The following is a 22731-nucleotide window of genomic DNA, read 5'->3' as shown; positions in this document are numbered from 1 at the left end:
ATGGAGATTTTTATAGCTGTCCGTCCTGCAACTTTACTGTTTCACTCTCACTGCTCTCATTGTCTCGTTTTCATCCGCAGCAGACAGGCGTTTACAGCGACTTGCCTGCTCGGCGACAAATAGCAGACAGACACAGTTAGCAATAGCTGTTGACCGTAGTGGAGCATTTAGCAGCTTAAGAGCCAGATATTTCCCTCAGAAGTTGGCGGAGATCTGAGAGTTTGACATATCAACTTAAAAGCTGATGTTATATCAAATAAATTGTTGCAGGTTTAAACGTCCCCTGTGGAGTCTTTGACCACTAGCAGCCCATTGGTTGCTATGCTTTTCTGAATAGGTCTGTGTTGGAACAACAGGAACTGTATGAAATGTGCAATTATTATGAACGTCAGTGCTTTAGTTTGCTCTTTAATGGAAATGGTTACTCATACTAGAAACAAGTATCTCTAGAAACGAGGCTCTTTAAATTGAGATATTTTCCATCAAGGTTTTCATATTCATCTCTACTGCACACTGTGTAATGGACCTCCAAATGTCACAAATGGGAAGTATGTGATGACTTCCATTGTACATCTGACCCAGCCTATAGGTTGTGGATGTTCTTATATTTTACCCAGTTTATAAATGGCATCCTACTGAAGCTGAGACAATGTGTAAGAGTTCATTACAAAATTACAAAAAAACATCTTCTGTTACATAATTTATTTTATTACATCAGTACAATTTCTGTGTATAATACATGATTTACACGACATCTTCATTATAAAATTAGAATTATCTGATCAAATTCACATTTGCAAGATTGAAGACCGAAGGGGGGAAAAAGGAATGAGTCAGTTGAACGTGATTTTGGTTCTTTTTGATTAAACCAAAGATAGCTTGTTTAATCTACTCACGCACTAGTTACAGCCCGACACACTGATGTAGTTGAACTAATCTGTTTTGTGAGCCTTAAAGGAAAATAAGCAGTATTTGGGGGGAAAAGCACTCTTTGATATTTATTTTATTCTCCTGCTTCTGTAAGAGTACATATAGTTTGGCTTCAATAAAAAAATTTTAAGTTACTGCAATAGTACACATCATTTTCCAACCACTTTTGTGGGGAAAACAAATCGCAATGAAATAATGAGAAGGAAAGAAATCTAAATAGGAAAAAAAGCTGTTTTTATCTAATACTAAATATGAACATTTCATAAATATACCTGTATTTGTACAGAATATTCTTCATAAAGTGGCTTTTGTCACTACCCACTGTTTATCTACGACTATCTCCTTATGATTATGCAGTTAATATGAAAAGCCTAGTCTATGGATATATACATAACTGCAATAAATCTGCTTCATCTGAATTGTTTTCCTCAGTTTATCCTCCCTGAAATCAAAGCTAATGTACATTTGTTTCCCTACAGCAGCACAATAAAGTTCTACAGGTCGCTAGCTTAATGAGTTTACTCCTTCAGACTAAACGGCTATAGGACAGTTTGCATGAACCCCTTCCTTATTTATGTGGAAGACTCATCATGTTACACACCAACCTAGATTACATTTTCCAAGCATGTGCTGAAGGCAATGTGCTGCATTTGGATGATATGTAAAGAAACCGAAGTTAAAATTAAGAATAACACAAGGCAAATAATATAGTTTCCAAGGCATCTTCCAATCGTGGTCCGTATGGAAAACTAAAGTTTGGACTCTATGAAAGGGAAGTGCATTGTTCTTGGAATAAAACATTTCCACAACAAAACAGAGTACTCTCTAAAAATGTGTTTAACTGCCTGCCCCGACGCTTTTCCATTGTCAACAGCAAAGTTTCCTGCGACATGTTCTGAAGCTTCATATTAAACATTTCAAAAAAACAAAATGCAGCCAGGTAGTAAAGTATTATTCATGGTGTCCCCGTACCAACAATGGCCTTGTTAAATTAAAGCTAATTTGTGCAACCTAATATTAATAATCAATATTACCAGGACCAACAGTACTATAGCATTGTGCCAGCATGGCAGAGGTCCTTTTCAGAGATTAAGGACACTTATTAATAACACTGGTTAAATCTACGCTGGGCTAAACAACCATTGTTTTTTTATTTTTATATATAATCTTATGACTAAAGGCCAGGACTGCTTCACTGACATCCGGCCTTGTATAGTTATATGCATTACTATACATATAATTTAGCTTAATTTTATGTGCAAATAGAGTAAGAGAAATGGCGCATTCAGGTTGTCCATGAAAATTAAGAAAACGTGTAAACTCAGTCACAAATTTTAACTACCTTGATTAAAGGAATAATTCCACATTTTGGGAAATACGCGAGTGTTAATATCACACTTAATCCGTACAACAGTCTTTGCATTTCAGGGACTAACATGAGTGGTATCAATCGTCTCACCTCTCATCTCAGAGAAAGTGAAATCTCAAACTATTTTGCTTTAATGTTAAGATGTGTTTATTCTTTCCTTTTTTTTTTATAAAACCAAAAAAGATTCATGTGTTCATTTCAAGTCCGGCTGGGAAAGGGCATCAGCCAAATGCCTAAAATCAAAACGTTAAACATTTATAGTGACATGAACATTGACATCCTGTAATTCCTTAAGTGAGGTTTGATCGTGACAGACGCCAGGCTTTCTTGCTTTTCCAATCAAGCCGGCTCATTTGTGTTCAAAACTTCATATGGAGTACCAGAATGCGCTTAGAATCCTTGTGACTGGATATAATGTGCTTTGTACGATGTCCACTGGCCTTACTGCATTGTGCTGAGCGGGTTCAACTGTGCCATGCATTCTTGTGGTGATGTTCAAACCCCTAAAAGGGATCACTTAGCATTGTTCCTATAAGAAACACTGCATACATTTTATCACCTGAACGCTCCAGCAGTGATCCCAGAAGAGTTTCCACTATCATGACTGCTTTTCTCATATGAACTAAGAGATAATGTGACACTGTATAAGAAGAACAATGCTTCAGCTTTAGACTCCTGCTCCTTCACTGTGCAAAACAAAACCAAAGGCTTTCCACATGCTGCTCTGAAGACACTGAGATGGCAGTTTGTTTTTGGAGAATCTCCAGCTGGGTTTTCGTCTGTTTTATTCAGATTGACTGTTTCAAACCACAGTTTAAAACACTTGTAGAGCTTGGGCTTTTAATGCAAAATGTGGGTTCGTGTCCCACACAAAGCACAGCAGATCACTCCGGTCACACTAGGGCCCCTGGATCAGACGACACGCTCTCTCTCACTCAGCGAAAGCCTGTAAATCCTATAAATAATTCCACCTTCATTTACACTTGACATCACTGTTCTGTCATGGCATTGTTCGTCCAAAATTAACCCAAGACGGCCACTGCTCCATTCAGGTATTGAAGGTACTTCCTCAGCAGTGGTGCCGATCATAAAATGCACTTCACATTATTCAATTAAACTGCTTTGACACCATTTGTTTTCTCTACATTTGTCTATATGATGAACTTAACATCGTTCTTGAGGTTGTCGTGGTTGTTGTTGTTATTGACAACATTGAAGCGGTTGGGGAGGACCCTCATCTTCATGGTTCCGTCGGCGCCGCAGGAGAAGATGTGGTTGTTCGGCCCCACCTCGATCTGCATGACGCCCGTGCCGAGGTTTCTGAACAGCGACTGGCGTGAGTGTTCGTTTGGAAAGGTGTAGAGAGGACACTGTGTGGTCAGGCTCCAAATCTGGGGAGTCCAAGGAAGAAGGGAACTGGTTAAGAACTGAAGAGTTATCACAGAGATTCTTTTAAATATCACATAGCATTAAAGAATGAGTCTGTATGTTTATTGTTTAAAAATCCCATTGAAAGACCGAAAAAACAATGAATTGATCCTGATGGACACACATCTGTGTAGCCAGAACCTAATAAAGCTCATTCCTCTATGATAATGAATTATATTTTGAGTTAAACTGTGGCCAATGAAAATTCTTGGATTTTGTTGCATTTTTTTCATTTAATTTGATTGCTGTCGGGGCGTAAAGAGAATTTCAACAAATAAAACAAAAGATGCTTCTGAAATACAGTAAATTCCCTACCCCAGCTTTAATATGCCAGTTGTTAACAGCTGGTTAAAACATGTTAGCTAAAGAGCTTCATGTTAGGGTTACTTATGTAACCAATAAAAAAAAAAAAAAAAAAGATATTTGGAGGAGGAAAGGGAGCACATCAGAAATACGTGTTAGCTGCGGTAAAGTCTGTAGTCTGCGGGTCAGAGAGAGAGAGTGCTACGTAATGTTATCCCCACTGGAAAGTCAGTCTGAATTATACCTCCATCTTTGTGGGTTGAGTATACTTATGTTCCAACAGTCACTTAGTTTCCCAGTTTCAAACTAATGCTTTAATTTCATGATGTTATAAACAGAAATACAAGATTAAGAATTAGTTACATAAGAAAACTAACTGTTTAAAAAAAAAATAAAAAATTGGCCATTGTATAAGCCGGATTATATTAACGTTCCACGATTGTTTGGATTTTGTGGCATCACATCCGGGTGTAACATACAACTTGACAGGATCTCGCATATACTCATATACACACACTATACATACAGTATACTCGCTGGTACAACAAGTAAACTATTCTGTTTATCCTTTTAAGAAATGAAACCACATTTGTGAGCCGTTTCTAAAGCTTCCACTGAGAACAATGCTTAGCTCTGAGCAACTTACATTATTTGATTCGTATTCCCAGCCTGGGAGCTTTATTACTCGATAAGGTAAATTATAAACTGAAGTCTGTACATATTAGTTAATCTCCCAGTTCCATGGACTCCCATCAAACACTTTTAAAGCTTATAAATTTGCAGCACACCCATGTTAAATTTTCAATCAGCAAATATACAATTAATGACTTCAGATGAGTAACACCACACTAGAGGCTTTTGTGAGCAGTCATCCAGAATGAAAGTCATTTGAATTTCAAGCAGAAGTGCACTGCACCATTTCTTATACGTCTGCGTGACGCAGCGGCTTCATCCTTGGAGTGACAGCTGTGTGATCTGTGCCAGCAAATTCAAGTCAAAAAGATGAAAGACCTGCTGTCTCTGGAAATATGAAATGCCTGTTCAGTCAAAACACTTTCGTTTGCCCTTTCCCCTCACACTTCAGTCTCCCATCATTCACACTCTTGTCCTGAGCAAGTGGTTAAATCACAAGTGTGACATTGGTTTTGACTGACTTTGATGGCGCTCACTGTCTGCATGGATAAATGCAATAGTCACTGTTGATGTGGAGGAGAGAGAGAGAGAGACATTCGCACCTGGGTGCCAAACAGCATGGACATAGACTGTATATAAGTTAAACAACATGACAGCTCCCCAAAAGAGAAGCCAAAACATCTCAATCGTCCCCTGGTGGCTGGCTACAGTGTAGGTCATAAATCCCGCCCCTCCGTGTTAGCAGATGGGGCACCAAATTATTATAATGTTTTTCACCAAAAGATGGTTTCTGTCATTTTAGGTAGTTCTCATCACGCTTAATGAAGTGTTTTTAGTTATTTGATGCGACTGATTTGGCAGGGTGTATGGGCAGTTTTCTGTGTTTTCTCTGACCCGATTCCGATTTTAGCCGATTCCGATTTTCTTTCTTTGTAAAAGCTATAACTGACAGCATACACAAACATTTTTATAACTTTAATGGAAAATTCTTTCCTTCTTTCTTTGGCATTGGGATCCATTCAAACTGTATGCGTATAATTAGCGTTGAGACTCGTGCCACAAGATTAAAATGTGACGATAGTTCTCGTCATGGGAAAAGTTTTCTCATGAGACTCACACAATTTACACTGTGAGGTGTGTACTCATTTTTGTGAGATACTGTACCTCAACGTTTCATCTTCATTCAATCGCATTATTTAACGAATTATCTGATGAAAAGGGAAGGCAGTCAAAAATACCTTAATGTTGCCCTCTGATGATCCACTGATGAAGCAGTCCTCAGTCGGATCCACAGCCAGTGCTTTGACTGGCGAGTCGTGGGCCTGGAAGCTCTGGCGCTGGTGCCTGTGGGGAAGCTCCAGGATGCTGATCCAGCCCTTCCTCCCACCTGTGATAAGCAGCTGCTGCCTGGGGGCCATCGACAACACAGTAGCACCGGACTCATGGCAGCAGAAAGCTGAATATTCAGGAGAATAAGATGGATAAATCAGAAGGGGATAGAATCGACAGAAGCATTAAGAATGGAAATAAAACACGGAGGAGAACATGTGGTGGGGGGAAAAAAAATATAACTACCGCTTCAATTTTCTCAAATCACCAATTAATCAATAAAATGTCCAAAAAAAGGAATGTCCAAGCAGAAGTTTTTAAATTGCTTGTTTTGTATGTCAAAAACCCAAATATATCCAATTTTGCCGATTGCTCAGCTGATTCCTCAAAAAGCATCTTACCGTGCACAAGGCTGTTCGCAGGAGTCACCAGAGTGTCCCACATACACACGTTCCTGTGGAGTCAAAAATTAACAAATTAATATCCACTGTAACATCTGAATCAAAGAACACATCATTATCCCTGTTGGCCACAGTAAAGTGGAGCTGAATGGAAAATATTCAGCATTTAATTAGAAGTTCGTGGAACAGAATTTAATTGGGGGCAACAATTTTTGAAGATGACGGGAGACGAAAAATTCTCCTTCAAAGTCTCTCGTACCTGTTGTCTGATGACAGACCCGCAGTGGCAATGAGGGAGGAGGAACCCACAAAGACAAAGTCGTGAGCTGTCTTGTTGTGGCACTGCAACGTCTGGCAGAGAGAAACAAAGAAGACGGTTAGTAATAGTGACAGTAATAGAGAAGCAGGAGGAGAGTAAACAAAAATGAGAATGACAGGAAGAAAGCAGAAGGACTCTACGAACGTCTAGATAGACAAAACTAAAAACAGACATGTTGGAAAAAGGAAAGGTGGCTCTGTGAGTTTCTTACCAGGTATGGTTTGGGTGCATTCCCACTTGTGTTGGTCTGCCAGAGACTCAAACCTCCATCAGCATCTACGATACCGAACTACACAAAACATTCACAGAGCAGACATCAGACTTTGCTGAAAAATGAAGTTAAAATTATCCTTCGTTTTATATCAGAGCGACGAAAACATATTTTCAGGTGCTTCTCCTGTGTTTGCACACCCATGGAGAACCTTCCTCTGGATTGTGCTCAAATTATCTCCCATAGTATGTTAATAAACCTAAGCACCACTTACATAACTAAAATCAAAAGTGCTCTGCATGTCCTCGCTTTCAAATTTTTTTAAAAGCATATTTCACTCTTTTGGCCAGAACAGGCAGATAAGATAGCACTGGCACAGGAGAGGCACCATCTGAGAAAATTATTAGCTTGAGGCGAGTGCCCGGGTTCAGAGCGGTTGAATCACTCAGCTGAAGAACGTGTGCGCTGAAGCCAAACGACACAGTTGTGAGAAGAAGTGTGAAAATGTTGTGGAATCTGACAGGCTCACATCACATGATGCGGTCATGTTGCAAAGCTAAGGACAGTTTGACATCTGCATGGTGGCAGTTCACTTGGTTCAACTGCCCAGTGCATACAGCATGAGTGTGTGTTTGTGACTTTATAACCTTGTTTCCCTGGTGGTTGAATCGTATCCTGGTGACTCTGGAGTTGCCTGGACTTCTGAAGCAGATGATCTGCTGGGAGTGACCCCACTCGAACATCCTCACGCTACCATCCTGAGCTCCTGTCAGGTCTGAAAAAAAAAGTGACATCAATTCGGCTTATTTCTGGTCCCAACATGAGCGTCTGGCATTTCTCTGTTCCCAAAGTCATCTGTTTTATAATTGATGAAAGAAACGGTTTATTTCACACACACACACTTCAACAGCCGTTCTTACGACCTGCTGGGAATTATTCCACCCAAACACCTCACAAGTGAATCCTCACTCTGCAGGCTGAAACAAGTAAGGCTCACTCAGCCTTTTCTAAATTATCAGCAGCACTGGGAGCAGTAGACAAAAAAAAAACTTTGCCACTTGCTATCTACATAAGAGAAACTTTTTAGGGTGATGTAACTGTCCCGAAGGCTCTTTTTAACATGAGAAATATGCAGTCTAGATTGATACCTTTAAGAGGCAGATACAGAGTCGTACTTACAGTAAGGCAGTGTGGGATGGGAGGTCATTCTTCTCACATTGTTGATATTTCTCTTGATCATCTGCGAGAAGCAAAGTGAAGAGGAGGAGGAGGAGGAGGAAAAGATTCTTAGTATGCCAATTTTAGAAAACAACAACTTCATTATGGGATAATATGGACAAGCACACTGCTATGTAATAGTAAACTGTCAAACAATATTACACTGTTCTAAAGCCCTTTTCACTCATTCAGTGCTGGCTTCCTCTATCTGTTAGAGTAATGGGTGTCTTTTTGGTAAATATTACGGCTTCATTCAGACCCGACTTTTAATCAATGATAATCACGAGCATGAGAGCTGCTTGGCTCTTGTTCTCACAGTCCACTGATAAACTTTCTGATCAACTTCCTCATTTATTAGATTCGTGTCAAAGTCTGTTCCCCTTCAAAGTGTGCTTCCCTCCCATTTGAATACAGTTTCCTGTACCATAACTGTCTGTGGTAGGGGTACAGGTGAAGGTTATGGTTAGGCGTCGCAGAGATAACTGGTTAGCATTAGGGTAAGGCGTGGGCTTAGGTCTAGCAAAGGGGGAAACACAAATCGACAGAGAAATGGTCTGGCTATTTTTGTGGTTGTGGCTTTAAGGCTTTTTTTAAACACCACCAGGGACCAAAAAAAAAACCAACGTAATTTTAGACAAATTTGAAAACTGGAGGGGTGTACGACAAAACCTAACCCAGGACAAGAGACTGAATGAACGCGTAAACAGACGACATCAGCTGTCTGAACACCATAACAAAATGACAGACAAAGATCAAGGACACCATTCACATGCCAGAGACCATCCTCCAACAAAGACAGGGGGTTATGATCCACCCCGGTATATGACCACCAGTTATCACATGACCATAACTGACCCTTCACTAAGCCACGCCCTGAACTTGCAGCTGGCCAATCACAGAGCAGTATAGGTCTCGCGCTAACTGAGGTCATGGCTGCGCTCTATAGACTAATGCAAAAAGAGTCATTTTCTCGTTTTTTTTTTTTTTTTTGCTGTATTTTTCCAAGATATGGTCAAAGCTGATCCTGGGGCACTTTTAATAGTTACAGTTGCTACCCAGAGAGGTTGAAAAAGCTTATTAGGAGTTGGCTGTTCACTTTCTCTGGTGAGTACATGTAGTTGTAAGAATGTTGTTCGCTAGACAAAATTATTAGCCCAGTTAAACAGTTAACGTGAGTTACAGTTGCACCTAGCTAAGCAAGCTAGCTAGCTCCGCATACGGCAGTTAGCTCCGCCGTATCGTCACTTCCGGGCACTTCCTGGTTGCAAAAACTCGACATGGCGGCGCCCTATCGGCCAAACTCGAGGCTTCAAAACGGCAGTCCACAAACCAAAGTTTGTGGTTTCCTAATTGATTTCATTGTCATAAAGTTTCATTTCATTAAGTAATACATGTATTGCCAAGCTCTTCAGGTGAACAAGACATGTGTTTTATCTCTCGGTGGCTATTTAAGCTTGTTGTGCTGTAGCCTTTATGTTAATGTGACTGCATTTAATTCAGGGTTAAGCCACAAAAATGTTACTGGGTTTGATTTGGATTTACAAACTCTCGAAGTGTGTGTGTAAAAATTAAAAGTGCATTAATATTTACCTAACGAGGTACGTGTCTGAAAGGGGCTCATCTGTAGTTAAAAGCCACTTCAAAAAAAGTCAGAAAAAAATTCTAATCTTAATCATTATTAAAGCTGGAGAACACATTTAATGCTGCATTTAAGTTACAGCATAAATGGATGGCTGTGCAATCATCATAGAATAAACTTTCTTTATTTACTGCAGCTCAGTCAGTATTTTCTGTCCTGTATCATGAATGGTGGCCCAGAAAGGCAGACATTAACAGCAATGTCTGCCAAGGATTTTATTTATTATTGTCTCTAAATGTATTCTGCTCCAACCTTGAACACGCTGCCCGACTGGCTGGTAAAATAATTACGACGCAGAGTGGCTCTTTCTGTCCAGTCTGCATATCAAGAGCAATGAGCGAGCTGGTTAATATCAACAAACATGACTCACAGCTACACGATTCAAAGACACTGCTACCACTAGAATCAAATCAATCTCCCTCCCCACTGCTAACGCCAAGTTTCTCTGCTCAGTAAAGCAGCTTTTACAGACTTTTCCAGCAAAAACATTTATAGAGGTTTGGGCCTGGTGTCTCGCAAGCTGTAGCAGTCAGCAACATCTTTGTTCCTTTGTAAGGCAATGACAGAAGACCAGACAAAAATGTATTATTAATAAAGTAATTTAAACTGCTTTGAGGATTTTGCTTTGAGTACCAGGAAGGCCAGATCCAGAGCAACAAACTTAATGTATTCTATAAAAGCCATGAAGAGCACTGTATACTAAACCCAAAGCATTCATCACTGACACTCTATGGAAGATTAAGAGACCAAATTGCTGGGTTCTTGAGGTTTAGTTGATAAGGCAACTGATCATGGTTATCTAAAGCATTTTATCTTCATTTCAAAACGTCAGGACAACAATTTACTGAGACTTACCACTTAGGGAATCAAGTGAACAGTTGGCCAGCTTCAGTTTTTGACTGTTACTTTATCATCTTTATGTAGTTTCCAAAAGCAGCGGTTTTAAAATTTCATACAGCTCCAACATCTGAGACTTGGTTTTCTTTAATTTTAATCCCAGAAACAATTTAACTCATTGTTATTTTTAACATTACAACCAACAATGTGGGTCAGGGGGGATTGCCGATTATTCTTTCAATTAATAACTCATTGTTTGATCGATAAAACATAGTGAAAATGTCACTCGCTTTGCTAAAGCACAGGGTGACATCTTAAAATAGATTTTTTTTTTGTCAGACCAGATACAAAAGATATTCAGATTACTGTCATGTGTGACAAAGAAAGGCAGCAAATACTTAAAATTAGGAAGGGGAATATTTGGTGGCTTTTAAATAAAGGAAGTTGCTTAGTTATGAGTACACTGGCCCACACACACCTACAATTTAGGTCCAAGTCAAAGTTGCATGCTTTAGAAAATGGTTGTCAGCTATGTAAAGTATAAGCAATCTGCAGTCAATGGCTGAAAACATGCAAAACAACTTCTATGGCCCTTTAATCCAAAACAGGGATCAGAAAAAAACAAACCAAAAAAAAGCAGAAGAAGAGGTGTAGGGCAAACATATGGCCCAGGTAATACGGTCACATACAAATTCAGATCTAGAGCTCACCACAGATGCACCCCGGCCCGTCTGCAGTCCCCCCAGCCACGGCATGTTGATGGGTGTGCCAGGGCTACTGTGAGTGTACGGCGTGGTGCCGTGGAGGGTGGCAAAGTCATTGCGTGCGTGAACCACCAGAAAGTCATCACTACAGAGACAGAATAATAAATGTGTTTTCATGTGGTTAAATCTTAAAAAGGGAATACTCAGTTTGGCAGAGGTTATGAGATATCAATGTCACCTCTGCGTTCAGTTCAGAGATAGTGCATGTTTAGCAGGAAACACTTGATTAAAAGTTCAGAAAGCAAGGTAAGATTAATACTCAGAAGAGATAAATAACATAAATCAGCCAAAATGATGCCAGATTACCTTGCTCATAGAAAGTAATTTTTGTCCCACGCTAGTGCTGACCAATAAATCGTATTTTCATCGTCATCATGATATGAACATCGCAAATAGGGCTGTACATATCGATTCTTTTTCAAGTCGATTATTTTTTCGATTAGTTGATTAATCTAAGGACTAATTTTGTTCATTCTAAAGAAAGAAAAGTTGCATATTACTCTATTAACATACCAATTTATCCAAAATAAATATCAAAAACATGTCTAATCAATAAATCTATATTTTATTCAATCATCCTGATGAAGCACATTAGAATAATGACAATAGCAGCAAATCTTGTGTTGTAACAATAACAGACATTAATTAGGCTGCTTTACTTAAAACTTTAAATGTTTCTGACATGGATTCATTTCAATATTTGGTAATGCAGTATGATAATCAAATGTATTTCTGAAAGGACTCACAGACTGTCCAGACCGTCACAGATCGTCTGTAATTAGATTCAGCTGTTTTCTTGCTCATACGTGGCCGTTAAATAAACAGAAAATATGAAACAGCCGATCGTTACATGACTCGCGGTGTAACGTTACGTTACCATGACAGCAGCGGGGCAGAAATTACTTTTAACTTGAAGGCAATGAAGAAAGTGTCCTCGTGCTGATAATGTGCCGTGCTTGTGTGGCGACAGAAAGTAAACACGATTTGCGGTTCTGCCGTCTAGACAAAGTGCTCCGGGATACTTTCCCTTCACGTGTTTGCTGCTTCACGTATTTGTGGACAGCAGTTGTGCTGCAGTGAAGCTGTTTCCAGTTCAGAGAGCTCACGGAGCAGCACATTGTTGAGTGTCTGTCTGAAATACTCCAAAGTTTAGACGGTCGAAGGCGCGGTCTTGTAGCTGGAGCTTGTCCGGGATAATCCCACACCGGATGCAGCGACGAGTCGACGCAGTTACGTAATCGATTACGTCGACGAATCGCCCCAGACGTAATCGCAAAACACTGCCTGAAACACGATGAATAAAAAAAATCTTTTTATTAAGGGATGGTTACCGAAATCCGGTATTAAATGGGCCCCACACAGACAGACACATCCTTGCGGCACTTTCTTCATGGGGACCTGTCACTGACATAATGCATGCCTTAGCCTCTTACCCCAACTATTACAACTACAGTATTTGTTTATCGCAAGTCATACCGTCATAACAATATTGAAAATCTCAGATGTTCTTCATATCGTGCATGCTTATCCCACATCCACACTCAATTTAGCCATTTAAGGTGTTGTTACTCTGGATGACCTCTCCCAGCCGTCTGCCTCAGTAAGTACAGCATGCACCCACAAACACACACAGATTACCCTCATACCTTTTGGCTTCAGCAACAGCATCATCATCATCAATCCATGTCAAGATCTGTGTGGCCAAGATGGAGGACACATCCAACTCCTGAATGTCATGGGTGGAGGCCATGACTAAACAGTTACGATTTGCCTGGGAGACAGGAAGTGGAGAAAGGGAGAGCCGGGTGACAGAGAGGGTATGGGTAAGGAAAATGAGGCTAAATGTATGTGCAAAATTTGAAACAGTTAGAAGGTCAACAAGAGTGAGACAGACCTTTTCCAACTGTTTCCTGCCTGTGGTCACAAAACCATCCAACGCTTTGCTTTTAATGATGACCTGAGGTGCACCTTCCTTTGATTGTTGTTGAGAAGAAGCCTGCACCACTGGTTCACTTTAACTAAATAGCTACATTCAAGCGAGAGTATTACAGTGTGAAACTCTGCCTATATCAAACAAAGAACACAGGCTTACAACATCAAAGGGGCTAGGATATGGCTTTAGAGTTGTGCTGCTGGCAAAAAACAATTTGAGATTTGTTTTGGTTTTAATTGATGCTTTGGTCAAACTGAAGCTAAGACTTGAAATACACATATTTTTTCTAGATGCGTGTCCACCACAGTGTATATAATAACATTGTTCATCTGAATTTGAAATTCAGAAGATACAATGTTATTTTATTAGCCTAGTTTTAACAAACTAGAAAGCATTGTTACCATGCACAGCTGGACTAAAACTACTTAAAGCAGTATTAATTGATTTCCCGCCACTTGGGGATACACAACACTTACATATTATAACCTTATGAAGTTGAAATGGCAAATGTGTTAGCAACAGTTGCTTATGTACACACCAAGCCGGCAGTGAGCAACACTCACATTTATTTTGACTCTTCACCTGCTAAATGTCCCACTGTGTTCAAAAGCTAGTTGCTAACTTTGTCTGTTTGGTGCAATAGGTACCCCACCTGCTGAGCTTTTTTTTCGCCAAATAACAAGGGGGTGATAAGTGCGGTAACGCAAAACCAAAACAGTTAAGTTGAAAAGTACTGAAAAATCAAAACAATGAGCTGAAAGAAAACACTCATTAGAGCTATTTTAACGTCTTAGACTGCAGAGACAGTTCTGAGGGTTTGTCACTATAAGCGACCCCTTTCATAAATGACACCGACATTTGATTATATTTAATATAAAAAATATAAATTAGAGCAGCTAAAAAATGTTTTCAAAAGAAAATCTCTGAAGGCGAGATTCATTTCTAGTGTTTCACAGTAAACAGAAGGTTACCTGGCAGACAAAAGCAGATTAAACTTTTAAGAGTTTATTTTTGCTGCTCAGTCCCCCCCCCCCCTCAGTTTTCCAATAGATACAAGTAAGGTTTGAAAATGTTTTGCACTGAAGAAACCTTTGTCTGTATATATCTATGTATTTAATGTTTTCCCAGTAACAGAGAAAAAAAACAATATAACTTTAAAACAGAGATTCTAACACCGGCTTCCATGGTGCTCAACAAATTGAATTATATACATTCTGAGGCTTAAATAAAAATGACCAGTATTGACCATGTAGACTGACAAACCAATGAAGTTAGAAATACACTATGTTTTTCTTGTGGTATGTTGTGTTGATCAGTGACATCTGTGTTAAGAGTTGTACCTTGTTGATGGCAAAGGCTGTGATGATGTCAGATTCCTTGTGGATGATGCGAGCTTTCCCCCCGGGGCAGCCCTGATCTGACTCAGTCTGCACAGAGGGACACACACACACACACACGCGCGCACGCACACACACACACACACACACACACATTACAACTGGAAATGTTATTAAACATTTCCCACAGACAAATGAACAGTCATTTCCCTTCATGCTACAGAACCAATGACCTGACAAGTTCCAGGAGGGGGGTTGATAAATAAAACTGTACAGGTATATAATATGTGCATTCTATGGGCCAGATTTACTAAAGGACTGCGTGAGTAAATACGTGTGAAAACTTGATATCACCAGCAAATTAGCACGTAAGCTGATCTACTAACGGTGTGCACGCAGAGTTACGTTTTTCAAAAGTGCAAGATAGCACCTGTTGTTCATTTAGTACTTTTGCCGTAATCAAAATGCAATTTGGGGCGTAACATGCAAATACATTTATTTACTACACGCAATGTTATCTACCAAGCCTAAACGCAATTTCATGTGAGTGCAACAGCCTCTGTATTTAATACGTTTGAAAGAAAGGTGCAAATCGCAAAAAAAATTGTTGCGCAGTGATGGCTGCTGTTATTGTTGCCAGAAGGAGACACAGCCGTAATGAAAGAAAACGTAGAGAAATTAACAATATTATTCTATATCTAATATATAGAAATACAATAATTTTATTTTATTTATTTGATGAACTATATGAATAGAATTTTTTTGTATTTTGCTTTAGCTTTCCTGTCAATAAAGTAAATTTCGTTTCGACCGGATTTCTTTTCTCCGTGTGAATGAAGAGATTAGAAAGTTCCGTGGCGCTGCGGAGAGCCCCAAGCTGCAGTAGTACGTGGATCACACGTAAAATTCATCCAGCCAGAGGGAACGATCACCAACTGTTCGCAGCGCGCCGGTCGTAATATAGCGAGACAACCCATTGTAGGTATCGGAGAGGGTGATTGTTTCCTCTGGCTGGATGAAACACGATCTGCTGGCATTTCCTGGCGTCTGGGTCATTCCAGCATACTGTAGCCGTTTCTGCTGGGGTTCGCCAAAGCAGTTTCTCCAGGTGTGCTGTCCCAAGAACTTAGTGCAATCTTAGGCAGGATGGGCAGGCACATACGATTTCCACATACTCGGGACGCACTAAATGAAACCAACCAAGGTTTTTACGCTGTGGCTGCTTTCCCTCCATTAAAACACACAAAACCCTCATTTAAATACTCCCACCTCCATTGTGTTTGCTCCTGTCATCTACACAATAATTCTTAGTAAATCACCCATAACAGGTACTAAAATTGCGCGTTTTTTAAAATGCACACGCAATTTAGTACTCTTTATTCGGGATGTTAGTAAATCGGGCCCTTTGTGTTTGTTTGTCTTGCCGGTCAGAGTTATGAGAGGACATGTAAGGTGCATAAGGCCAGTTAACCACAGCAGCACACATAACTGGGTTAGCGCCATTAGACAGCATGAGCACAACAACCCTTGAGCAATAAGCACAAGCGCACACTGTACCATACTGTACCATAGAGGTCCTGTGGGATGCATGCAGAGTGGGCTATACTGTAGCTCTGCATATTGTATAGAGATGTTATATTTTGATGCCAAAGTTACTCAAAATGAGACAGGCATCCTTTGAGAATGAGATTGAATTAAAGTCTTTGCTGCATTTATTCAAGGGGAAAAGACCATGTCTTTTTCTGTCAGATAGAATAAAGTAAAACTTGACTTACAGCAATCTAAATATGGTGGTTTGCCATTTTCGCCGAGCACATAATCCCTGTGGAACGCAGATTCACTGCGACAGTGTTGGGCCCATTAATCAGAAGCTATTCAGCTTCATAGCTTGTCCTCTGAGAGACTGGGTTAATTAACACTGAGCCAAATGGAGTAGCTACAACACGGCAGCTTGCACAGTAAGAACCAGAAGATTAGAAAACCTCTGTGTAGCATCAGTGTACAGTGCGATTTAAGGTTTATGGTTCACATTCACATTAATATTTAGACAGCTAAATGTACGATTATTATCAAACACTGACAGGAATATACAAAGTTCATGGCCCAGAAAAATACATGTACTGTAATTCTGTCAAGATCCCAATTTTAATGTTTCTTTGATATAATGTGCCAGGGCCCATTTACTATTCTACTCAAGGAGGCAAATACATGGCACATGATGTGCATGTTCCCAAATATAAATCACCCACACACATTATTGTGATGTGAAGTATGTTTCGTAATGTTTCACAACATCTGTACTGATTACAAGAACGGTTAAGTATTGTTGTTAACAGATAAAACATAACACATTTTTGAACATGTAACAAACATGCAACAAAAACACTCAGATATAACAATGCCAGTTACCAGAAAGCAGGGATGCATAATATAACAATCTCAATGACAATTACCTTACACAATTAACCAAATTTAATTTTGGTGTAATGACAACCATCTTTTGATGCTCTGGTCTGTCACGTAATAAAATGCACGTTTGCAAACTTTAACCAATCATGCAGTGCTGAAATTCATGTTACTATAATACAGCCCTACATGAAAGATTTAATGTAGGTTTACAATGAAATACTACAAAAACAAGCAAATGGCATGGTTTTCCTGGCAAAACATTACATTTTCAGGATCATAATCTGACAGACCCCTACCACAAAAATGTCTCTCCCACCCCCCACGCACTTGTAAAAACAAGAACTTTTTCCATTTTAAAAAATTACACCAATTATCGAGGTCTATAGACAAAACAGCAAGACAAGTACTTTACCTAATCAGAACACAGTATAAAATTGGGGAAATTATTTTGAAAGGATCTAATTAAATCATTTGGTGGCAAGTTGGGTTCTTGATAGTTTTCAGTACTTGTTGATCCAGCACATCACACCCCAATACCATAAATCACAATTTATCTAAAAGCAGCAGTACCTGATGGTTTCCTGTCTCCTCCATCCCTGAACATTTCATATTGTCAGTCTGGTCCTCACCCGACTTAAATGATTGGGGAAGCAGCACAGGGTAGTCACATACACACGCACAAAACACATACAACAAAAACAACAACCAGTGATTAACCATGCAGTCAGACACACACACACAGAAAGGGAATTACTGTGCTGTTAATCAAACAGGGTGTAATTATTTGAATGCAATTAAAAGCATCAACATGCAACTGGAGGCAGTAATAATACATGTGGTTGGCATGCGGCACAAAACAAGCACAAATGGGCCAACATGGATGTAAAAGCAATAATGATGCAGTGTGCCTGGGGGGTAAATACAGAGACTTGTGGGTTTTATCATAATAAAATAGTTAATGTGTTAATCAGTGACAATTTATACAATGTGCTAGCTGTGCAACACGTCAATGCAGCGGGTTGGCATGTTGTTAACATGGTGTACCTCATTCGGGTCTCTTTTCTTGGTAAATATGTGTCTAATGAAAGTCTCCTGCACTTCCTCCTGCTTGACCAGAAACTGCCACAGACGCTTCACTGGCAGCGATGAAGTGTGGCTAGTCCTGAAAAGAACAGAACACCTCCCGCATATTAACACTAATGCCGATTAAATCAGTTGTATCCGTTCAGTGAAGCACAACTAAATGTGTTAGAAAACACTGCTTCTGATTTGTGCATCTAGCGCTGATCGGAAAACTCCACATATCTGGTGCTTAAGGCAAAACACATGAAATGCACAAACAGTAACTCTTCCTCCAAGAACAGTAAATCCCTACAGTACATACTGTAGGAGCCATGTGGAAATCTACAGGGGTCACATCTGCCGAAGGATCAAAACTTTAAATCTATAGAGATCTTGAGGAACAACTTACAGCATCATGTTACCATTAATTCATGTTTAAAAGCTGAAGGGCATATCGGTAGGCTTGAAGCGATATCATAAAGGAGAAGTGAAAACATGAACTTTTCTAAGGCCCTGAGTGAATACAAACATGTACATCAACACACACACACACACACTAAAGCTGACTGATTTCAAATTCAATCTAAATTAAAAAAATAAATGTAAAATAATACATTTTTTAATATGTAACACTGATCCCCAGCTCATTGTGGTACCTGAATGGGGTGTTGGATGGTTCAAACAGGGCCTTGTGTCTGAGCAGGGCAGGACCAGATGCGGCAGTTTCATCCTGGAACTGGGTGGAGATGTACTTTGCGGGTGGGCCCCCGAATATCTCCAGCCTTTTTAGCAGCACCTGCTCCCAGCGCTGCAGCGTCTTCAGCACAGCGTGACACAGAGGAGAGCCCACAGGCAGATCTGTGTTAAACAGAAGCCGGCACATACACACACAAACAAGAAGGCAATAAGATTAGGTAAGACAGGCAGTGAGAAATGTGGCGGCATTTATCTACATTCTGAAGGTTAGTACATCAGAGGGTGCGTGTTGTATTTCAGTGTTTACCTAATAGATCATATCCTGCCATTGGGTAAAAGGACTTGAGGTTGACCAACACCAGCTGAACCATTGCCAGACGCATCAAACACCAACTGGAAAGAGAAGAAGGCATTTGGAATCAGATTACAATTTTGAACATAAATACTCTAAATAGGTCCAAAGCTGCCTTCAAAAAAGTGGGGCCATAAAGGAGTGTTTAGACTGAATGTGGAGCTAAATTTAGAGGCAGTGCGACACAAACAGCCACCACATGCAGGTTTACTCTAGGCAACCTGGATTGAGGTGAAGATGAGTCACTCTTTGCAGTGGTATCTGCTCAGCTCTGTGTCATTACCTGTATGAATTGTGGTTCGAATGCTCTCTTTGCGGAGAGTTGGGGTCAAACACATCTTCGAATTCATCATCTTCATCTTCATCTTCACTGCCTTGGCTGTCCTCTGAGTCATATTCAATTCTGCTTTCTGAGGGTGGCAGCGAAGGCTGAAAGACACACGAAAACAGTGACAAGGACGAGAACAATAATTAATTCATAAATATACTGGCAGAAAGTTTTAGTACATGTTGATCGTTTCAGCAGATAAACACAGATTATTACAAATTGTCAGAGTGCTTCCATAAGATAGTTACTATAACCACAATATGGTCAGAATCAATGATACAATGAGAGGAGATGGACCTTTTCATCGATGATGCTTGGAGCTCAAATGCAGTCAAAGTGGATGGACAGACTTTTTATGTGAAGATCAAAACCATATTATCATCACTTTCTTGTTACTGCTGTTTTTATTCCCCCCTCCGCAAATTCAAAAAAATGCACTGCAGAACTGTCTCCTGGGTGTATACTTAAGGGTTGGGCAGACAGACGATGCCATCGTCCCTCGGTGATGGCTGACAGACATCAGGACGTTGAGCCGGTGTAACACCAAAAATCGGGACAGATTTTGGTCAGATTCTGTGACCAAAAGCCAAACGACGATGTTTTCCTAACCATAACCAAGTATTTTTAGCACCTAAACCCAACCAAGTACTTTTATTCCCTAAACCCAACCATCATGACTGTTAAACCCCCCCCCAGCAAAAAATAATCTCTAATTTTCACATTATACCACCGTCTGAAATCAGGTTTTAATGACCCAGAATATTCTTATTATTGTTTTTTAGGAAGATTTGCAACTGCCTCGGAAGTCTATTCTCCCCACACTCAGACCTCTCTCTGTCTCACTCCTAAAAGACTGAGAACTTGTCTTCTTTCCGTATATTTCCACCCGCGATCCGTTGTCACGGCAGCAGCTGAGCCGCACGTCGGCTTATTAATGGCGCAGCCTATCAAACAACTGAAACCAACATCTGCACCGTCTGTGTTAAATGCTGCTTTACCTGGTCCGTAAGTGAAGTCTGTGCGAGAACACATACACATAAGATGAGTGCTGCCCCCCCGCGCACACCTGATGGCGATGTTTCATTGTAGACATTGTCCGATAGAAATTTTGTAGACATCGCCCAACCCTAGTATACATGTATGTATATACAGTGCTGTGAAAAAGAATTAGGTCTCTTCCTAATTTCTTAGTTTTTTGCAATTTTGTCACACTGAGATGTTCCAGATCATGAAACAGTTTTTAATATTAGACATACATAACCTGCGTAAATACTAAAGGCAGTTTTTAAAAGATGATTTCATTTATTAAAAAAGGGACAAAAGCCATCCAAACCCCATCTAAAAAAGTAACTGCCCTCCTTTTTAGATCATGAATTAACTGTGATTAACCACATTTTTTGGAAAGCTGAGTTTAATTTCACTAGCCACACCCAGGCCTGATTACTGCCACTAACCCTAACCCTGTTGAATCAAGAAATCACTTAAATATAACATGTCTGACAAAGTAAAGATCTCAAAAAGCAACACATCATCCCACGATCTAAATAAATTGAAAAGATCAGAAACAAAGTCGTACACATCTATGAATCTGGAAAGGGTTCCAAAGCCATTTCCAAATCTTTAGGACTCCAGTGAACCATGCTGACAGAGAAAACATGGAACAGTGATGAGCCTTTCCAGGAGTATCCGGCCTACCAAAATTACTCCAAGAGCACACTGAGAACTCATAAGGTCTCAGAAGAACCCAGAACAACATCTAAAGAACTGCAGGCCTCACTTACCTCAGTTAAGGTCAGGGGTCATGATTTACAATAAGAAAGACACAGGGCAAAAATGGCATCCATGGAAGAGTTACAAAACGAAGGTTTTGGAGTGGCCTAGTCAAAGTCCGGCCTTAAATCCGATTGAGATGCTGTGTCATGACCTTAAACAGGCCGTTCATCCTCAAAAACCCTTCAATGTGGCTGAATTAAAACAATTCTGCAAAATTCCACCACAGCAATGTGAAAGATTCATTGCCTGTAATCGCAAACGCTTGTTTGCAGTTGTTGCTGCCAAGGGTGGCACAACCAGTTATTAGGTTTAGGCGGCAATTACTTTTTTCAGATAAGGCCAGACAGGTTTGGATAGGATTGATCAGCCTGCAAATCACCCACCCAAACAAGCAGTGGAGGGAGGCTTCGTCAGACTACGCTTTCATCTTTTTTTCCCGTATTTTTCCACCCGCAATCCGTTATCACGGCAGCAGGTGAGCCGCTTGCTTGTTAATGACGTAGCCTATCAAGCAACTCAAACAACCCAAACCAACATCTGTACACTGTGTTCATTGTTGCTTTATCGTTATCTGGTCCGTGCTTGTAAAATATCCACCACGACTTGTAACGTCCCTACTGAACATAGTATTTCTGCTGCTCCCTGATAAAAGATACCTGCTAATACCTGGTCAGAAAAAAAAACAAAAAAAAAAACAAGAAAACTGGACTCTGATGGTATCTTGTTTTAACAAGCTAGATAAAAGGTAATGCACTGGCAGTGGCAAATAGCTCTGGTTTAATATTTGATTAGATTATATTAATGTTTAGGTTATTGGTATAGGTTTAGGTAATATTTTATTGCTACTGTGTAACGGGAATACTGCTGGTAAAAAGCACATTATTTGTTTAAAGTGTTTGCAAACCACATGTTATTGCACTTTTGTGTAAACAGTAGGGGTGGGGGAAAGCATAGTATCGTGATATTTGCCATGGCAATACTGTATCGATACACGGACGCCAAGTATCGATATTTTATTATATAAATTGCAGATGGGAGTTTTAACTTTTTGGCACTAGAATAATAAAATCTATTGTTTTTTTATTCCACTAGAAAACTTAACAGGACCATATAGAGGACTGAAAAAGTGATATGACCTAATTGGAAGTTGGAAAAAGGTAATAGATTGCAATATATCTCAATATATTTAAAATCGCAATAAAATCGAATCGCAACATAAATATTGTGATAATATTGTGATAATATTGTATCGTGGGGCCTCTGGTGATTCCCACCCCTAGTAAATAGCAGTACATTTAAATTACAAGTGCGCAATGCACTACTTTCAAATTCATTATTCAATTTTGTGCGTAAAATTGCGATTAATCGCAAGAAAATCATGCAAATAATCGCGATTAAAAATTTTAATTGTTGCCCAGCACTAATTTCATTGTGACAAATACGCAAAATACAAGAAATCA

At 39.8% G+C, this 22731-nt stretch overlaps 1 protein-coding gene across 6 annotated transcripts in view; it reads right to left on the bottom strand.

Moving 5' to 3' along the window:
- Positions 1-687: 687 nt before the first annotated feature.
- LOC123959947 (dmX-like protein 1) overlaps positions 688-22731 on the bottom strand; it is a 57463-nt gene continuing 35419 nt past the window's right edge. For 4 of the 6 annotated variants that reach the window (XM_046034313.1, XM_046034310.1, XM_046034314.1 and 1 more), the window contains 15 exons: positions 19454-19599; positions 19126-19211; positions 18779-18980; positions 18105-18222; positions 17631-17693; positions 14655-14741; positions 13028-13152; positions 11328-11466; positions 8103-8163; positions 7571-7698; positions 6924-7001; positions 6653-6744; positions 6394-6446; positions 5902-6119; positions 688-3690 (listed from right to left, as the gene is read on the bottom strand). In XM_046034313.1, the coding sequence (XP_045890269.1) occupies positions 3451-3690; positions 5902-6119; positions 6394-6446; positions 6653-6744; positions 6924-7001; positions 7571-7698; positions 8103-8163; positions 11328-11466; positions 13028-13152; positions 14655-14741; positions 17631-17693; positions 18105-18222; positions 18779-18980; positions 19126-19211; positions 19454-19599 (1836 nt within the window). In that variant the 3' untranslated portion in view covers positions 688-3450. Of the gene's footprint in view, positions 3691-5901; positions 6120-6393; positions 6447-6652; positions 6745-6923; positions 7002-7570; positions 7699-8102; positions 8164-11327; positions 11467-13027; positions 13153-13275; positions 13408-14654; positions 14742-17630; positions 17694-18104; positions 18223-18778; positions 18981-19125; positions 19212-19453; positions 19600-22731 lie in introns of those variants that run through there. The other 2 variants (XM_046034315.1, XR_006822410.1) reach the window with 2 other exon arrangements.

Source organism: Micropterus dolomieu, linkage group LG21 (assembly GCF_021292245.1).
Source record: "Micropterus dolomieu isolate WLL.071019.BEF.003 ecotype Adirondacks linkage group LG21, ASM2129224v1, whole genome shotgun sequence".
Lineage (NCBI taxonomy): Eukaryota > Metazoa > Chordata > Actinopteri > Centrarchiformes > Centrarchidae > Micropterus > Micropterus dolomieu.
The sequence above is the reverse complement of the archived record's forward strand: the minus strand, read 5'-3'. Positions and strand labels throughout refer to the sequence as shown.